The following is a 17,323-nucleotide window of genomic DNA, read 5'->3' as shown; positions in this document are numbered from 1 at the left end:
CCGGTCAAGGATGACAGCATTGTCGGGGGAGATCTGGTGTTGCTTTTCCCAATAGTAGTAGTGTTTGTTTGTTATTTGGTTTTTAGGAGCATTAGCAACTAAGGCCACATTGCTCCGGGATATGCGGTGGTCATTCCCTGACCTTTCCGCTTCCTCCGTATTTGGTGGTGATGGGCTCGAACCTCGGTCTAATCAAGAAGTGTGTGTGCTAGGCACTGCTGCTCCTTCCCACCTGGCTAAATAGTAGTAGTGGTGGCATGTGATGCAAGAAAGCAAGTGTATGAGCTTATGCAGCATCAGCCAAAAAAAAAAAAAAAAAAATCACACCATTCCCTCCAAATGCCTGTCCAGTTCCTCCTTAAATTTATTTAACCTGTCAACTTCTACGACAGATGGAAGTTTGTTCCAGCAATTAACCACCCGCTGGCTAAAAGCAAATTTCCGCACATCTATTCTACATCTGTCTTTTCTTAATTTGAATTTGTGCCCCCTTAGGTTCGTAATCTGAACAACTGGAAGGATCCCATCAGAATTCAGCATGCTCAACCCATTCACGGCTTTATACACCTCATCAGATCACCGTGCAGGTGCCTAGTCTCCAGCCACTGCAATTTGCAGAACTTAAGCCTCTCTTGGTAAGAGGATCCCTTCATTCCCCTCACCAATCTTGTTGCCCTTCTCTGTACACGCTCAAGTAAATCTATATACTTCCTAAAATGAGGCCTCCAGACCTGTACGGTACTCAAGGCGTGGCCTGACTATTGTCTTATACAGAGGGACAATCACCTCCTTCTCCCTGCTAGCAAAATTCCTATATATCATTGACAAAACCCCATGACCTGCCCTAGCAGCCTGTCTGCATTGCTCAGAAAACTTCATATCTAACTGCACAATTACTCCCAGGTCTTTTTCATTTTCTACCACCTTAAGTGTAACGCTTCTCTGGGGTTACTTCTATCCATATGCAGTACTTTGCATTTGTCAAGGTTAAACTTCAGTTGCCACTTCTTAGCCCATCTGCCCAAATTATCTAGATCCTGTTGCAGTAGCACACTGCCATTACTGTCATTAACAACCCTGCCAACCTTTGTATCATCTGCAAACTTTGACATTAAGCCCGATATACCTTCATCAATATCATTAATAAATATACAAAACAACAGTGGACCTAACACCGAACCCTGTGGGACTCCACTAATAACATTAGTCCACGAAGAGCAGCACCCACTGATTACCACCCTCTGTCTTCTCCTACTTAACCATCCTTTTATCCATTGTAGCAACTCATTCAGTTTGTTTGCTACCTGAGCAGGATCATCAACAGTCAAACCATGGATGTCAAGTGGACCAATCAGATTCATCCCCTTCCTTTTAGAGTTTATATAAGTAAAGAAATCCTTGCTGTTTTTCTTAGCATCTTCTGCCAAAGATTAGCATCTTCTGCCAAAGATTTCTCGTAATCTCGTAGTGCTCGGCAATGGTGGATTTATTGAGTTCTGCGGTCCATATCACTCTTGAATGTTCCCCCAGATGGTCCTTAAGACGCCGTCCTGTCTCCAAAATACAGGTATGATTACAATAGGTGGACGATATTTTTATTTTATGGTTGCATCGTCAAGGACATTTACATTGGGTCTACATTTTCAACAACCTATACCCCAATATAAAATTTAAACTATAAATAGAAGTGGATAACCCAGTTCTACTTCTAAATGTGCTATTCATTCACTAGAAGTAAAGAAAAAAGAACTAAGCAGAAAAAAATGAAGAAAGAACTGAATACAAGCTCACTCTTGTATTACAGAGGTAGCCAACCATTCATATTCTAATTAACACAAATTAACAAATTAACACAGTGAACAAATTATGTCAAGGCATTGACATAATTTGTTCAACATTCAGAAATCAAAAATTAAGCTCTAATGGTAATACAAAAGAGGTAGAATAACAGAGAATGTATCATAATTTGTCATGCCAAAGGACTCAGTGAACAGATAAACAAGATTAGCTGAAAAAAATTCAAAACAAAAATATAATATACAGCAAATGTAAAAAACACCAAAGCTTCCAATCTGACTTCTTTGTATATTTTGACCGCCGCATATCCCAGGAGCAATATGGCCTTAGTCGCTAATGCACCTAAAAACCAAATAACAAACAAACAAACAATACTGTCCCTCCTGTGACAATGAGAAAGCTTAGGCTCTTTTAGAAATAACTGTTCACAGGAATTGACCTAAAGTAGCTAATTTCATTTTTAATCAAATAATATCATCTCATGCTAGATGATATTATTTGATTAAAAATGAAATTAGCTACTTTTCATTTTTAATCTGTTAATTAGCTGTTATTCATTAAAAACTCTGAGGCACTGAGTCAAGCTAATTGCTGACTGCTTTTAGAGCCACACAAGGCAACTTCAATTAGTAATCTTGTGGTGAACCGATATATTGTGGTGAACCCATATATATTCCTTCTTGAGCTTAACCTCATAAATTTTATATTTATTATATTCATTGTAAATTCAGCAATTTTCTTAATTATTTCTTTTATCAATGTTTTTTTTTTTTTTTTGGCTGGTGCAGCATAAGCTTCAGGTTTCCTTGCACCATATAGCTAATAATAATATTTCCTTGCATGCTTTGCATGCAGCCAAGCAATGTTCACAAGAAAACTTCAAATCATAAAATGCAACATTCATTACATGAATAATAAAACCCCTAATGATGCATTTATGTGGGCCTAATACAACATTCATGTGCACAACATGGGATACTATTTCAATGCAAGTATTGAAATAGTTTGAGAAAATAAAATTTCTCTGTTTTTTGTTTTTCTGCCATTACTACTTGGAGACAATACTGTCTATCCCATGACAGAGACAGAGCTTGGGCTTAGGCTCTTTTGAATGCTGCAGCTCATGTGGCTCATTCATAGAGGCTTTATTATTCATGTAACAAAAATTGTCTTAAAATCAAGTTTCTTCCGAACACTGCTTGGCTACTCATTTAGATCCAGTACATTTGTTCATTGCTCAGCAAAAAATTGCAAATTGAGGCTATAAATAATTCTGAGACTGGTCATAATAGTGCCTGGATATCAGTTATTTTAGATCAACTTGTGGACATTTAAATGTAGTAGTCATTTTTAAGTCCAAGCTCTGACACTATCAGAGGAGGAACAATGATGTCACTAGGCAGCAAAACATTACACACAGTGAGGCATTATTTTCCCAAATTAGGAAAGATCTAAAACTGAAAAACCACTGGAATCACACACACACACACACACACACACACACACACACACACACACACACACACACACACACACACACACACACACACACACACACACGAATTATATACACAATGCATCATTTATAAAATTAAAAGTTTTGAAAAAATTTACACATAATTCTTTAGCCAGCCTGGGAGTCTAAAATGCTGATGGAACTGATATTCAGATGACACTCACTCTTCTTGCAACTTCACGATGGTGGGACTGTTAGTAATCCTAGGTATAACCCCCATGTGTAAACCCACTGTGGGTGACCACCCAGGTGGTCACCCAGGTAAACCAACGTAAGCAGTGGTCAAGGTGTGGCACCCACACCTCATGGAGGAATGTTGCCCCTCTGTGTTATCAGGCAATACTAGGTGGTACATGACTCTCATCAGCTGGTGTGCAATACAACCACAACCCTTCTAAGTACACGGTTGAAGTGAGTGGTCCTTTACTTATTGGAAGCTTGAAGTGGTGGAACCCATGTTTAGTCTCCAGAGCTAAGTCCGGTCAACCATTCCCCATCTCTTCCATCATGCAGTATGACTGATGTCTTTTGAGGTTATGCTGAACACTATGGTGAGATCCAAACTTCCTTACAGCTCAAAAATGGTGTTCGCAGGCAGGCCACTGGTTAGTACACTAGACTGAGTCTATTGGTAACTCTCTAGGAGGCTTCTGGATCAGCTAGTGTACAATCTTGCTGCCTCTATGTTGCCAGATAGTGACTGGAGGGAGTCCGAGTAGTGTGTATGCAGGGTGCGGCATTGTGAAGGTCATGTTATGTCAAGGATCTGGGTATATTCTTACCATGTGCAAGCCATATCTAAAAATTTCATTACTTCATACAGCATGTCACCCCCACCCACGTTTTCTTACTATTGAATACACCATGAATTGTCAAACTAACTGAGCAAACATATCTGTGAAAAGATCTAAATCTCCAAACACTTTCTAGTTCATTTCACTAATATACGTGGTCTCAGTTCTAATCTCAATGACGTCCATTTCCAAATACAGTCTGCCAATCCTCATGTACTTTTTCTGACAGAATCTCAGTTATCGGTTGATTCAACCAATGCTTATCTTAGTTGCCTAAATTATTTGCTGTATGACTTCTCTTGCCTCAAAGGTGGTGCATGTGTCATTTTTTTCCCCGTCAGAGGCTTGATAATTTGGAATCTCCTCTGGCTTAATATCTACCTTTCTGTCAAATTCATTTATTATCTCTACTGTTCTCCCAACTCCACTAATCACTTGGAACTCTTTGACTTCCTCTCTTTGCAAGTTGACTTTCTCCAGTCCAACTTTCCTAACAGTGAGATAATTTTTCTTGTTGATTTTAATGTTCAGAACTCCAGTTAGCTTCCGTTTTCTAGTCACACCGATCCAGCTGGTCGAGATGCTGAGGCATTTTGCAATTACTAATGACCTTGCAAAGATTTTTCATTTACCTACCAGACAACATTCATGTGCACAACGTGGGATACTATTTCAATGCAAGTATTGAAATACCGGACAATCCTAACCATACAGTCAACACACTTGATCTTTTTCTCACAAACAACCCTTCTAAGTACACGGTTGAAGTGAGTGGTCCTTTAGGCAACTCAGATCACAACTTGGTGATTGTCTCTTGTCCAATGGAGCCTTTATCTCATAGCTATTCCCAACTTCATGTTGTTTGGCATTACAAGAATGCAAAATGGGATAACCTGCCATTGGTTACAATGAGTTCTTTTACTCCTTTCCTTTTCGTTCCTCTGTGGAGTCAACTATAAATCGCTTGCCTCCTGTTGTATCTCCTCCCCATATGTATTCCTTCTTGAGCTTAACCTCATAAATTTTATATTTATTATATTCATTGTAAATTCAGCAATTTTCTTAATTATTTCTTTTATCAATTTTTTTTTTTTTTTTTTTGGCTGGTGCAGCATAAGCTTCAGGTTTCCTTGCACCATATAGCTAATAATAATAATAATATTTCCTTGCATGCTTTGCATCAGAAACAGAGATTTTAAAGGCTCATGTTAACCATTTATGGACAAATTCAATGGAAAAGTTTGATGAAACACAAGCAGTTGCTCTTTACATCTCAAAGGCTTTTGATCATGTTTGGCATAAAGGTCTTCTAAACAAGCTTCCATCTTATGATTTGTCAACTGTCTTTTGTAATTGGTTATTCAGTTTTCTCTCTGATCGCTCACTGAGGGTGATGGTAGATGGCTTTCTGTCTTCTAACTTCCCCACTAATGCTGGTGTCCCCCAAGATTCAGTTCTTTCCCCCACTCTTTTCCTCTTGTATATTAATGACCTTCTTCCATTGACTGGAAATCCTATCCATAGTTTTGCTGAAGATAGCTAATTGCATATAGCTCATAGCTCATTGACTGGAAATCCTATCCAGAGTTTTGCTGAAGATAGCTCATTGCATTCTACTTTCCATTTTGAGAAACTCGCCCTGCTCAATCAGCTTTAACTTCTTAAAAATATGCTACCAGTTCCTTACATGCCGATCTTCAGGTAATTCTCCAGTGGAGCAAAGACAACTTAGTTGATTTCAACCCTTCTAAAACCCAGTCTTGTCTTATATCTCTCAAAAAGGATTCTTCTGCTCCTATGCTTATCTTTAGTGACACTCCAATTTCTAGGCAAAATGATATCTCTCTTTTGGGCATTACCCTGACTTCTAATCTCTCTTGGCACAAACACATTACAAATATTGCTTCCTCTGCATCTAAAAAACTTGGTTTTATCTTTTGCTCTCGTCATTACTTTTCTGTAATGCCGAGAGCAAACAGCTGTTCACACTCTGTACAAATCGCAAATCCACCCTACCATGGAATATTGTTCCAACATCTGGTGCGGTGTCCCCAAAACCTCTCTCAGGCTTTTAGATTCCATTCAGAAGGCAGCAGTTAGGTTAATTAATAACCTATCTCTAACAGAGTCTCTCCATTCTCTGTCTCATAGACATTCTGTTTCTGTTACAGAATACAGATACTTCCATGGGCACTGTTCTTCTGAATTGTGCTTCTATAATTCCTGCTCTCTCTTTGAAAACAGTCCAAACACGTGCCGCAACCAGCCAACATCCACTTACTGTCCAACTTCAAACTCACAGAACCAACTTTTAATCTTCCTTGTTTATTCATTCAAATGCCGTTTTCTGCTACAACCTTCCTTCATACATATTTCCTGAAAATTACAGTCCACAGAAATTCATGTTTGGTCAGAAATTCATTCAACAAACATTTCTTTCGTCTTCTCAACCCCCAACGTATGCACAGTACTATGTACTATAGGTTCTAATACCTCTCGTGTTTGGGATTTCCATAAAAAAAAAAAAAAAAAAAAACAAGCCTCGAAAATTACATGAAAGACAACATAAAATTTCTGTTTCTGATGCAAAGCACATGCCAGGAAATAATAATAATAATAAAATAAAGATTTAAGAATTTAGCGAATTTAGAATGAATATAATTCCTTTACTTTTTCCTTTCCTATATCCCTCTTTTTATTTCTCGTGAGACATTAGTTTTACAAATGCATAGCGAGAAACTATATTCTTCCTACACTACCTTTCTTCTTCCTCTCAAAGTTTTAGCACCATTTTCTTGCTACTTTATGCATTACTTGCCTAATTTCCTATTCTGGGATGTATTTATCATAAATTTTAACTACATATTTTCAATCCCTCCCCACCCCCCAATTGATGTCTGTATTGTCTTAATCTTTTACATTCCAAATGTTTACACTGTTTTGTTTTCATTTTAGTTGCCATTGGTTACAACAAGTTCTTTTACTCCTTTCCTTTTTGTTCCTCTGTTGATTCAACTATAAATTGCATGCCTACTGTTGTATTCTCCCCCATATATATTCCTTTTTGAAATTAACCTCATAAATTTTATATTTATTAAGTTCATTCTAAATTCAGAAATTTTCTTAATTATTTCCTTGCATGCTTTGCATCAGAAACAGAAATTTGATATTGCTGTTTTTTCATGCAATTTTTGTAGTTGACTCTTGATAACGACACCGGACCTGCATATTATATGACAATATCCTTATCTATTTTCATTCGTATATTTTTTATATGTAATTTTTATATATATATATATATATATATATATATATATATATATATATGAAATATGAAAACGAAGAAGTGGAAAAAAAGGAAAAACAGTACTAGGCTCGGCATTTTGTGTTTAATAACTTCTCCATCTATATTTATTTTTATTTTCATCGGTGACACTTATATATATATATACTGTGATTTCTTTCATTCCTTTACTCTTTTCCATATATACTTCTTTATACTTCTATATCTTTTCACTCTATTACTTATTCTCTTAACTTATGGTCATTATGACTATCAGTGGCCTTAGTCCAAGAAACACTTTTATCATTGTAACTTTCTTCCTCTTCCTTTTATATACTATATTATATATAAGAGAAATTATTTTTCAAATGTAACTAACAGAGATATTTATTGGCTATGAAATATACTTGAAAGTGGGAAAACAATTCATTTTCTTGTATAGGTACCAAACTATTATCAGAACAAAAATATTCAATCAAAATTTTTCGGTTGGTAAACTATAACTTACACAGAATGTATGTTCCAGCCGGTGAACACAAGCAGAGTTCATTGCTCCAACAACTTCCAAAACACCAGTAAAGTTGTTCAGTTCTTGAAGAACCATCATAATTTCTAGAATTCTAGACACCACAGCTACACGTTCTTCAAAGTTTTCAGTCTCAACAATGCATTTCATCAACCAGTAAGTAAACTGCAAATCAGATATGGACAAAATAAAATAAATAAATAATAAAAAGTCTCAAGACATGTACTACATGTTTTATATATCAGTTAAAAAGGATTCCATATGATGATATATTACATTTTTTAATAATTATTCCTAATTATTGAATTAACTAGGATCATGGAAAAATTTATTTAAAATTAAATTAATAGATGTTACCATGGTAATATCCATTAATTTAACATAAGAATTCTATTTTATTTTATATTTTGTTGTTACATACTATATATTACTGAAAATAATATTAAATGCTCATCATTGAATGTTTATTACTTGATTATTTATTATCATTCATTACAATTAATTCTCTCTAAAATTATAGTAGATCCAAGCGATTGGTTCACAGAAGATAATGAACACTAAATGGTATGCACAAAAAAGATGCTGATCGGGCTAGCCAGGTGGGTAAAGTGCCTGTCTGGCAACCCAAAGGTCGCAGGTTCGAATCCCGCCTTGGGCTTGGATCAGAGTAAAATGCAAAAACTTTGGAAGGTGCATTATGGCCACAGAAGCCAATGCACCAACAACTAACAAAAAAAAATAAATAAATAAAAGATTATCTTTTTGGTTATTATTTATTACTTTATTCCCTTTCTTCTTGGAGAAGGTTTATCCATTACATAGGCACCTTTCAACATATCGACATAAGAGGTCATCGATGGCAGACAGTGGTCATCTGCTGATGAGCCCCCACCAGCAGCTCAACATCCCCTGATGACAATTATCTTTATGTCAGCAGTGGTAATGCCCAATGATCGAAGTACTGATGCCGAAGTCTTGCACCAGACACCCTTTTACTATAAGGTTATAGTAGAGACAATAGGCTGTCTACCAAATTCCTGGGCTACTGCTTCTTTTAGACTTAAGTTGTTATATTTATTTTTCTTCATACAATGGCAAGTCTCAAGATCTTGCCCTGTGCCTACTATCTGGTCATTGAGAAGAAACAGTGAACCATCTCTCGCTCACAGAAGGTCGGGTTTCTGCAGCAATCCTTTTTTTCCTTTTTTTTTTGTAGCTTGATATCAGGGCTCCTTTCGGACCACCAAACCCTTCTGGCAAAGTCTATTTTCGACAATGTTTATGATTGCATCATGGTGCTTGACACGTAAACCATGCATATGAAAGCATCTCTAAAGTCTACATATGCATGGCCAAACAACAACTTGTTTCCCTTGCCCACCCATCGATGCTGAAATCAGACTTTTTCTGATTGAAATAAGCAAGCGCCATTGAAGGATGCATGAACGAGGCGGCTCCATGGCCCCTTTCCGACGGAATTCCAAGACCTCCCTCTGTGATGTCAGCATAAATATATGCAGTGTCTGTATCATGAGGCAAGGGAAGCCACTGCTTGATCAATGACCTCACTTAGGAATCTACAGCATTAAGTCTAGAAGATGTTTCTCTCCCCAGGACCAGACTATGATATAGCTGAGGTATTAAATAGGTCCTGATGATGAAAAGCCTCTGCTAGGGTTTAAAAGGAATCTGTTTTAAGTTTCCCCAACAGGTCAACCAAGGAGACGCTGGCCGTCGCCCTACCTCATGGAGTGAGCTCCACACCAAGGTACTGCCATGTAGATGTTATATTGCTTGCTGGAAGACAACAGTCACAGATGAAGAAGTTATGGTCAACCACCTTCAGCTTATTGTCTGTACCGGAAGCGACCAGGAACCAAGTCCAGGACTTAGAGATATTCTTAGAGATACTTAGAGACCTAAAGTGCTCTCTTCCAGAAAAACCGAACCACACGATATAATAAACTCTCAAGTCCAGAGGATGTTGACACTGCTGGGACATGATAATCAACAAATGCCAAGGTATTAACCTTGAAAGAGTCAAGATCAAAACCAATGTAAACTGGGAGATCTTTAATCAGCATATCTAACACTAGATTAAACAATAATGGGGACAAAAGGTCTCCCTGCCGCACACCGTTCCGAGGCTTGATGACCTGGCATTCATTCAAAAATCTCATCTTAGAGCCAACTGTTATGCTTAGAAATAATATAATTAATAAATGACAAGAAAGTGCTTCCTTACAAGAGTCTCCCAGACTGCATTGAATGATACGAGTCAAATGCTTTCTTTAAATCGATGGAGGCAAGATGCAAACTTTTCAAGTCCTTCCTAGATGAATAAGCTTCCTTATATTAAGCTTCCTTAATATAACCAATGAAATAGTTATAGGCCTGAATTCCGATGGTTCACTTGCAATTTCCTTTTTTGGAATAAAGATAGTATAAGCATCGTACAAGACTGATGGGAGACAGTCCATCCACAAGAAAACTGGTGTTACCTCATCAATTATGCTATCAGGCCTGCTGCTTTATACCAGTTATTAAAATTTACTGTAATAAATTAATTACCAACTGATTCTTAATTCTAAATAATTCTTCATATACTTACTAGTAAATTAAATTAGCAATGTAACAAAACTTTGCTAGAATAGGATGTATTTTATTTCATTCAATGCTGCAATTATTTTCAAAATGATGTAACTGATATAAGCTTCTTTCGAGAAAGATTTTTTTTTTTTTAAGTCTGATTTCATTTTTGACAATAACTTCACTAAAATTTTCAACATCCAAGTCCAAATAAGAACAAATTAAGATTTATAAGGAATTGTTCAAATGCGGGTTAACACTAATAAAATCGAACAGTGGTGGTGCCTTCTAATATCCCACTCAAACTCAAGTACATAGAGCTAAGGAAAATTTAACTAACGATCATAATGCTATTTGAATAATGGTCTATATGGTATATACACTAAAATCTCATTAATACAAACTTGGTTTATACACTAAAATCTCATTAATACAAACTTGGTTTATACAAAGTACTCATTCATATGAAGCACATACAATTCTGCCGCTAAAGGATAGGCCTTTCCATATTAGTTTATTACTAAATTCAGTTTATATGTACGACAAAGTTCATTTCATCCTGTGAGAAATAAATGTTATTTTGTTGTTGTTATTTGGTTTTTAGGAGCATTAGCAACTAAGGCCATATTGCTCCAGGATGTGCGGTGGTCATTCCCTGACCTTTCCGCATCCTCCGTATTTGGTGGTGATGGGCTCGAACCCCGGTCTAATCAAGAAGCGTGTGCTACGCACTGCTGCTCCTTTCCACCTGGCTCCAGAGGCATCTTGTTATTTTGTATGTTTAATACAAGTCTTGGCATAATTGTCTGATTACACTAGCCAACACGATTTTTACCTCCAAGAATTTAAATGCTGTTTTTAACCAATTTTTATGCATAGATTTTGAAAATCACTATGACAGTTTCACATCACAGTTAATAAATATAGAGGGAGCTACATATTTACCAAAATATGCCAATTTCGCATAATCTAACCAGTAATGTACGACATATTGATTTATTTTAACAGATATAAGCTAATTCTCTTAATTTTATTAATCAATTGTGGCCTCGGTTTTCTTGCAATAAACATAATCAGACTTTTACCTATGGTTCTTAAGTTTAAATTTTGATGCAACGATTTACAATTTGAAGAGAGCACACGGCATTTTTTGGTAAGGATTTTTGCAGGCTGTGCCAAGGTTTTCCAAGTATTAACTGATTGTGACATGTTCTCAGGGTTGTAAATCTACCCTCCAAACATAACCATAATGCTTCATAATGGTAACGAATTTCCATCAGTTCCTGTGTTTCATTCAATTGGATTTTAAAGAAAGTCATGAAAGCATGTCTAAGGTTCTACATCAGGGGTGGGGAACCTCTTGCCAGTGGGTGAAATTTCGCCCCCAGTCAAATTTGAAATCACCCGCTGATGAAGTCCTCTAAAATGCCATATGAAAAAACGGCATAAGCTTTAAGGACAAAACAGTCATTTATATAAGTTGTTTTAAGCACTCTATAAACAAATTTCTGTTACCCGTAAGTCTTGTCTTATGACATTAATCATGATCCGAATATGTATGAATACACATTCGGACCCGTATTACAGCCAATTAACATTTAGCATTTGTTTCTCCCCCAAAACCATGCGTGCGTGTATTGGCTCTGCCTTATTAGGTCTTGTTATTGATGATGGATAGTGAGTGTTGATTTAAGTTTTGTCTTGGTTGGTTGTCGGTTGCGTCATTACACATCATTGCAATAATTTTGAATGCTGGCAGCATTTATGGTTCATTTGCTTAGTTCTATTTAAGTCAATATTGTTAAGTGTTTAAAGCAGGGGTTCCCAACCTTTTTCAAGCATCGACCCCTTACAAGAAAAAAAAATTCTATTGACTCCTCCCTTTAAAACTTAATTATTACTATAACTCTAAAACGCTATGTGTATACTATATAAACAGTGTTAAATTTAGATTCTGTTCAGATGGAAGGACAATCTATTTCTGAATAGAATTTTAAACCTTTTTTTTAGTCTTCAACACAAAATTTTTGACTTTTTTTTATGCCTAATTATCTTCAATGTAAACAAACAGGATTCTTAGAGTGGGCATTTCTCTCCATATAGCACCCAAAAGACAATATATATTGTTAAAAATTTCATGATAATCATGATAAGTGTTTGGATTTTTTAATCAGTGGTGTATTATATTAGCTCTAATAAAGTTTTGTTCGACTGATTGAAATAAGCAAAATGTTCCAATAATAATTTATTGTACAAAATAATATTACATACAAGTATGAAGTCAGTAATAGTAAACAGGTAACGTAAAAAAATATGTATGAACAATAGTACGAAAAGTACATAAAAATAAAAGAAAATAATATCATATTTATATTATTAATGAGATGGTTGGGTTTAATGTTTAGATATGTTTGAAATGTTTGGTTCAAAATTACTTAATATTATTAGTAAATCTCTGCGTTCTGATATATTTAATCTACTTCTACTTTTTCTTAATAAATTAAAACCTGCCTCCACTAAATAAGAACTCAAAGGCTAACAATTAGGGTTCAAATATATGTTTTAATCCTGGGCATTTTTGCCGTATATTTTTTGAATTCCAAAATTTTGCATATCCATTTGTTTTGAATAAAACTTTTAATTTGAGATCTTCTCTAATTTTAATTAATTCTTCTTGTAAAGAAATATCTACTCCGGTTATGTCACAATCAAATGACTCAACAATCCACGATGGTACATTCAAGTTTTCGAGATCTTTAAAGCGAACATTCATATCTTCTTTTAATTTTTTTCAAATAATCGGTATATAATAGTATATCATCAGCAGAAATTTTATCTTTTTTGAGAATAGACAGTTGTCTTAAATTTGCAAAATAACAAAAATAACTGATTGGTTTAGTGTGGATAAAAAAAGATAAATTTTAGAATGAAACTCAGAAGAATAATTGTCCGTGCTTGAATAAGATTAATATATTTTCCTGGTAACTTATTTTGGATATTGTTAAATTGGGAAAACATATCTGCTAAGTAAAATATATGCCTTTTTAAATCTAATAATTGCATTCCTATAAGTTCATCAATTAGAAGGAGAAATTCTATGACTGTATTGAAATTTTCGACTAATCTCTGTAAACAATTGCCTTTGTACAGCCAGCGCACATCTGAGTGAAACAACAAATTATTATATATTTCGTCATTGCTATCACACAATTGTACAAAAAGACGATCATTTAAAGATTTTGATTTTATAATATTTATAGTTTTTATGCACGAATCTAGACCATCATGAAGGTTTTCATTAATTTTTTTTGCAACTAAATGTTGTCTGTTCAAATGTTCTGGACTTTTTTCTTCAGATGAGCTAGAAATTCTCTATATTTGCAATCATTGCAGGTGCTCCACCACAAGCCACCACAATTACATTGGAAATAGGTATTTTATATCTGTCTAAAAATTTTTCAAAACAATCAATAATAATTTCACCTGTCGTGTAAGTCTCTAACTGCTTAGCAGTAAGAAATTCTTCTGTTATTTCTTCTTTTCTTGGGCTATAATAGCGAACATATATCATCAATATGCTCATTCTTCCGAAAGTTGCCTTGTCTAACTGAATGGCGAATTTATTTCTTTGTAGATCAAATAATAAAGACTTTTTAATATCCTTGGCCATTTCATCGATGTGGCGTTGCACTGTGCTATTACTCAGCAGAATATTTTTTAATATTAGATCTGGGTCTATCTTCATTACAGTACTTATTACCTCTCTTACTGTGGGTAAAATTAATTTTTCATCAACTGTATGAGGATATCCTCCTTTTGCAATTAAAAGTGATATGTTGTACGATGCTTCCATTCCACCTTCAACATTTTCAGAAGTGGATGATTTAAAAAATGATTTAAGTCCTGTTTTTGAACGTAAAAGAAATTTTTCTTTTAAATTTTTAAAATATTCTAAATTATTTTCTTTTTTATTAGGATGCATTCTTTCAATGTGCTCTTTCATCTTTGATGGCTTCATAGCATTGTTAGTAAATGTTTTTTCACAGATGAGACAGAGGCATTGTATCATTTCCCGTCATAGAAATAAACTCTAAGCTTAAATATTCTTGGGAATACTGCCAGCACTTTCTTTTTGGTACTGACATATTTATTAATTTCCTTAAAATTAAATAAAAATAATCAAAAATAATGAAGCAATCACGTCTAACAAATAATTATTATATATATACTTATATATATATATACTTGCAACTATTCGCACAAATTAATATATTTTTATAAACTGCATCTACCATAAAAATAAATATAAAATTAATGTATGTTTAAATTTTGACCTTACTCGTTGCACTCTAAATCCATACTATAACTCGGGTCACTGAAACAAGAGAAATTGCACGTGATGGTCACGTAGTGTTCATGTGACCAGTAGGCAGGCCTAAAGGGCCTGTATTACATTGTACAACTTGCTAGCTACACAAAAACACTAAACCAGACTTCTGAACAATACAAAAATTTTAAAATAAATGAATTTAGTTAAGAAAAATGTATAAAAAAATTAAATATAATAATACAACATAGATCTTATTTAATCGACCCCCCCAGTCGACCGCTAATAGTTCAATGACCCCCAAAAGACCCCTAAAGGTTCATCGACCCCCTTCAAATTTTCATCAACCCCCCAGGGGTTGATATCAACCCCACTGGGAACCCCTAGTTTAAAGTAACCCCTTTCTGCAATGACTAGTAATAATAAAAGAAGAAGAGCTGCAGGTGGAAGTTCTTTGTTTGATGAAAAATGGATGGATAATTATTTTTTCTTGGAAGTAAATGGAAAGTGTGTGTCTCATTTGTAAAGAATTGGTTGCAGTTTATAAAAAGTGCAATCTTGGAAGCTACTATTTGACCAAACATAAGGAATAAGAAAAATTGATATAGCAAATGTGGCACATTTGGCTATATTTGTGGTGGGATAACGGAAAACTTTACAATACGAGAAGATTTCTTTGCTTTAAAATTGATGCACGGGGCTACCACAGGTGAAAATCTCTTTTCTGACATTAAACCAACAATAAGTGATTTTGATTTACCCTACGAAAGTCTGAGTGGTGTAGTTACTGACATTGCACCTTCTATAGTAGGATCTCAAAGAGGACTTGTTGCTTTAATTAAGAAAGAACTGGAGAGCCAGTTCAGCTGCAATTCAGTTGAATGTAGCCATCAACTTGAATTTAATGCATTTATAATGTTTAACTGTCTTATTCACCAACAAAATTAAGGTGCGCATTCTCTAAGAATGACCAATGTGATGAAAGTGGCAACAAAATGTATTAAATCCATAAAAAATAAGGGATTGAACAACACAGAATTTAAAGAAATGTTTAAGGACCTTGAAGCAGAATATGGTGATTTATTGTACCATTGTGAGGTTTGCTGGCTAAGTAAAGGGTACATGCTCAAGCACTTCTATGAGCTGAAAGATAAAGTGAAACTCTGCATGGATATTAAAGGCTCCCCCATTAAGAGGAACAAAAGTTATGTGATTTAGTGTGTTTGGTAGATATTATTAGCCACTTAAATGATCTAAATTTGAAATCACAAGGGCCAAATCAGCTTATTACCTTTCTTCTTATCAATATCAGGAGTTTTGAACCAATGCTGCAATTGTTTGTAACTCAACTGAAAAAATACTGCATGGTACATTTTCCAACACTAAAAGAACTGAAACCAAAATCAACAGAGAAGTATGCTGCAGAGTGTTGCAATCTTTTGAATCAATTTAAAAGAGGTTTCAAGATTTACAAAATCAGGACTCAAACTAAGAACGTGCAAAACTCCTTTTGATGTGGTGCCAGATGAAGCTCCTGATTCCTTGCAACTAGAATTAATAGTTTATCTATTTTGAAATCTTATAAATGCTATGTTGATACTGAAAAATATCCAATTTTGAGGAATCATTCATTGAAAATTGCATCGCTGTTTTCTAATACTTACCGATGTGAACAGTTTTTCCTCAACATTAAATTTAGCCAAGAATCATTTTTGTGCTAGACTTATGGATGATAATCTTACAAACCAACTAAGGATTGCTGCATCATCCGTGCCATCTAAAATCCCTGAGCTTTTTCAAAGCAAAGCAGTGCCAACCTTCTCATTAAGGTGCAAAGTAAAAGGTTCATTAAAATTAAAACGTTATAACTGTGGTAACATTGGTGTTTTCGGTATTTAAAGCATATAAGATTTATTATTCGGTAATTAAAGCATTAAAGATTATTTATTTTTCTCAGCAAAGATGCACCCCCCACAGGTTCTTATGCACTTGCAATTTGCCCCAGTACTAAAACGGTTCTCCACCCCTGTTCTATATGCTATAAAATACCAGAATTATGGTTGGAACATATGCAGTGATCTTAAGGTTTTGCAAAATGTCGTTTTTTGTGTTTGTGGGACAGCCACGCAACAGAAGAACATTATGTTGTGCAACATTGGGATGAGTTCATACCAGGACAATGTAATGTAAAATATATTCCTTTAGTGCAATCAAACAAGGTTCTTCTTCCACCCCTGCACATCAAACTTGGATTGATGAAAAATTTTGTCAAGGGACTAAATAAAGAAGGTAACGGATTAGCAAACTTGAGAAGTGTGTTTCCTAATTCGACTTATGCCAAACATACATTCCCTTGCTCTCCACGGTAAGGTCGGTTGCAATTGTTACACCAGTTGAAAGTCTTTTGCTACAGTATGACCTATTTTTTGTGCAATTATATCTCAGCTGATGCATTTTTTAGAACTCATATGTTTAAATTAATTTAAAGTTT

The 17,323-nt window shown here is 35.0% G+C and overlaps 1 protein-coding gene across 2 annotated transcripts in view; it reads right to left on the bottom strand.

The window, feature by feature from the left end:
* Positions 1-17,323, bottom strand: part of Sos (Son of sevenless guanine nucleotide exchange factor) — a 669,490-nt gene that overhangs the window by 137,453 nt on the left and 514,714 nt on the right. For both annotated transcript variants that reach the window (XM_090376631.1, XM_090376632.1), the window contains exon 19: positions 7,899-8,081. In XM_090376631.1, the coding sequence (XP_090232757.1) occupies positions 7,899-8,081 (183 nt within the window). The remainder of the gene's footprint in view (positions 1-7,898; positions 8,082-17,323) is intronic.

This window comes from Mastigoproctus giganteus, chromosome 6 (assembly GCF_048544385.1).
Source record: "Mastigoproctus giganteus isolate SK-2022 chromosome 6, ASM4854438v1, whole genome shotgun sequence".
In the NCBI taxonomy this organism is placed as follows: Eukaryota; Metazoa; Arthropoda; class Arachnida; order Uropygi; family Thelyphonidae; genus Mastigoproctus; species Mastigoproctus giganteus.
Note: the sequence above shows the minus strand (reverse complement) of the source record. Positions and strands in the feature narration are given on the sequence as shown.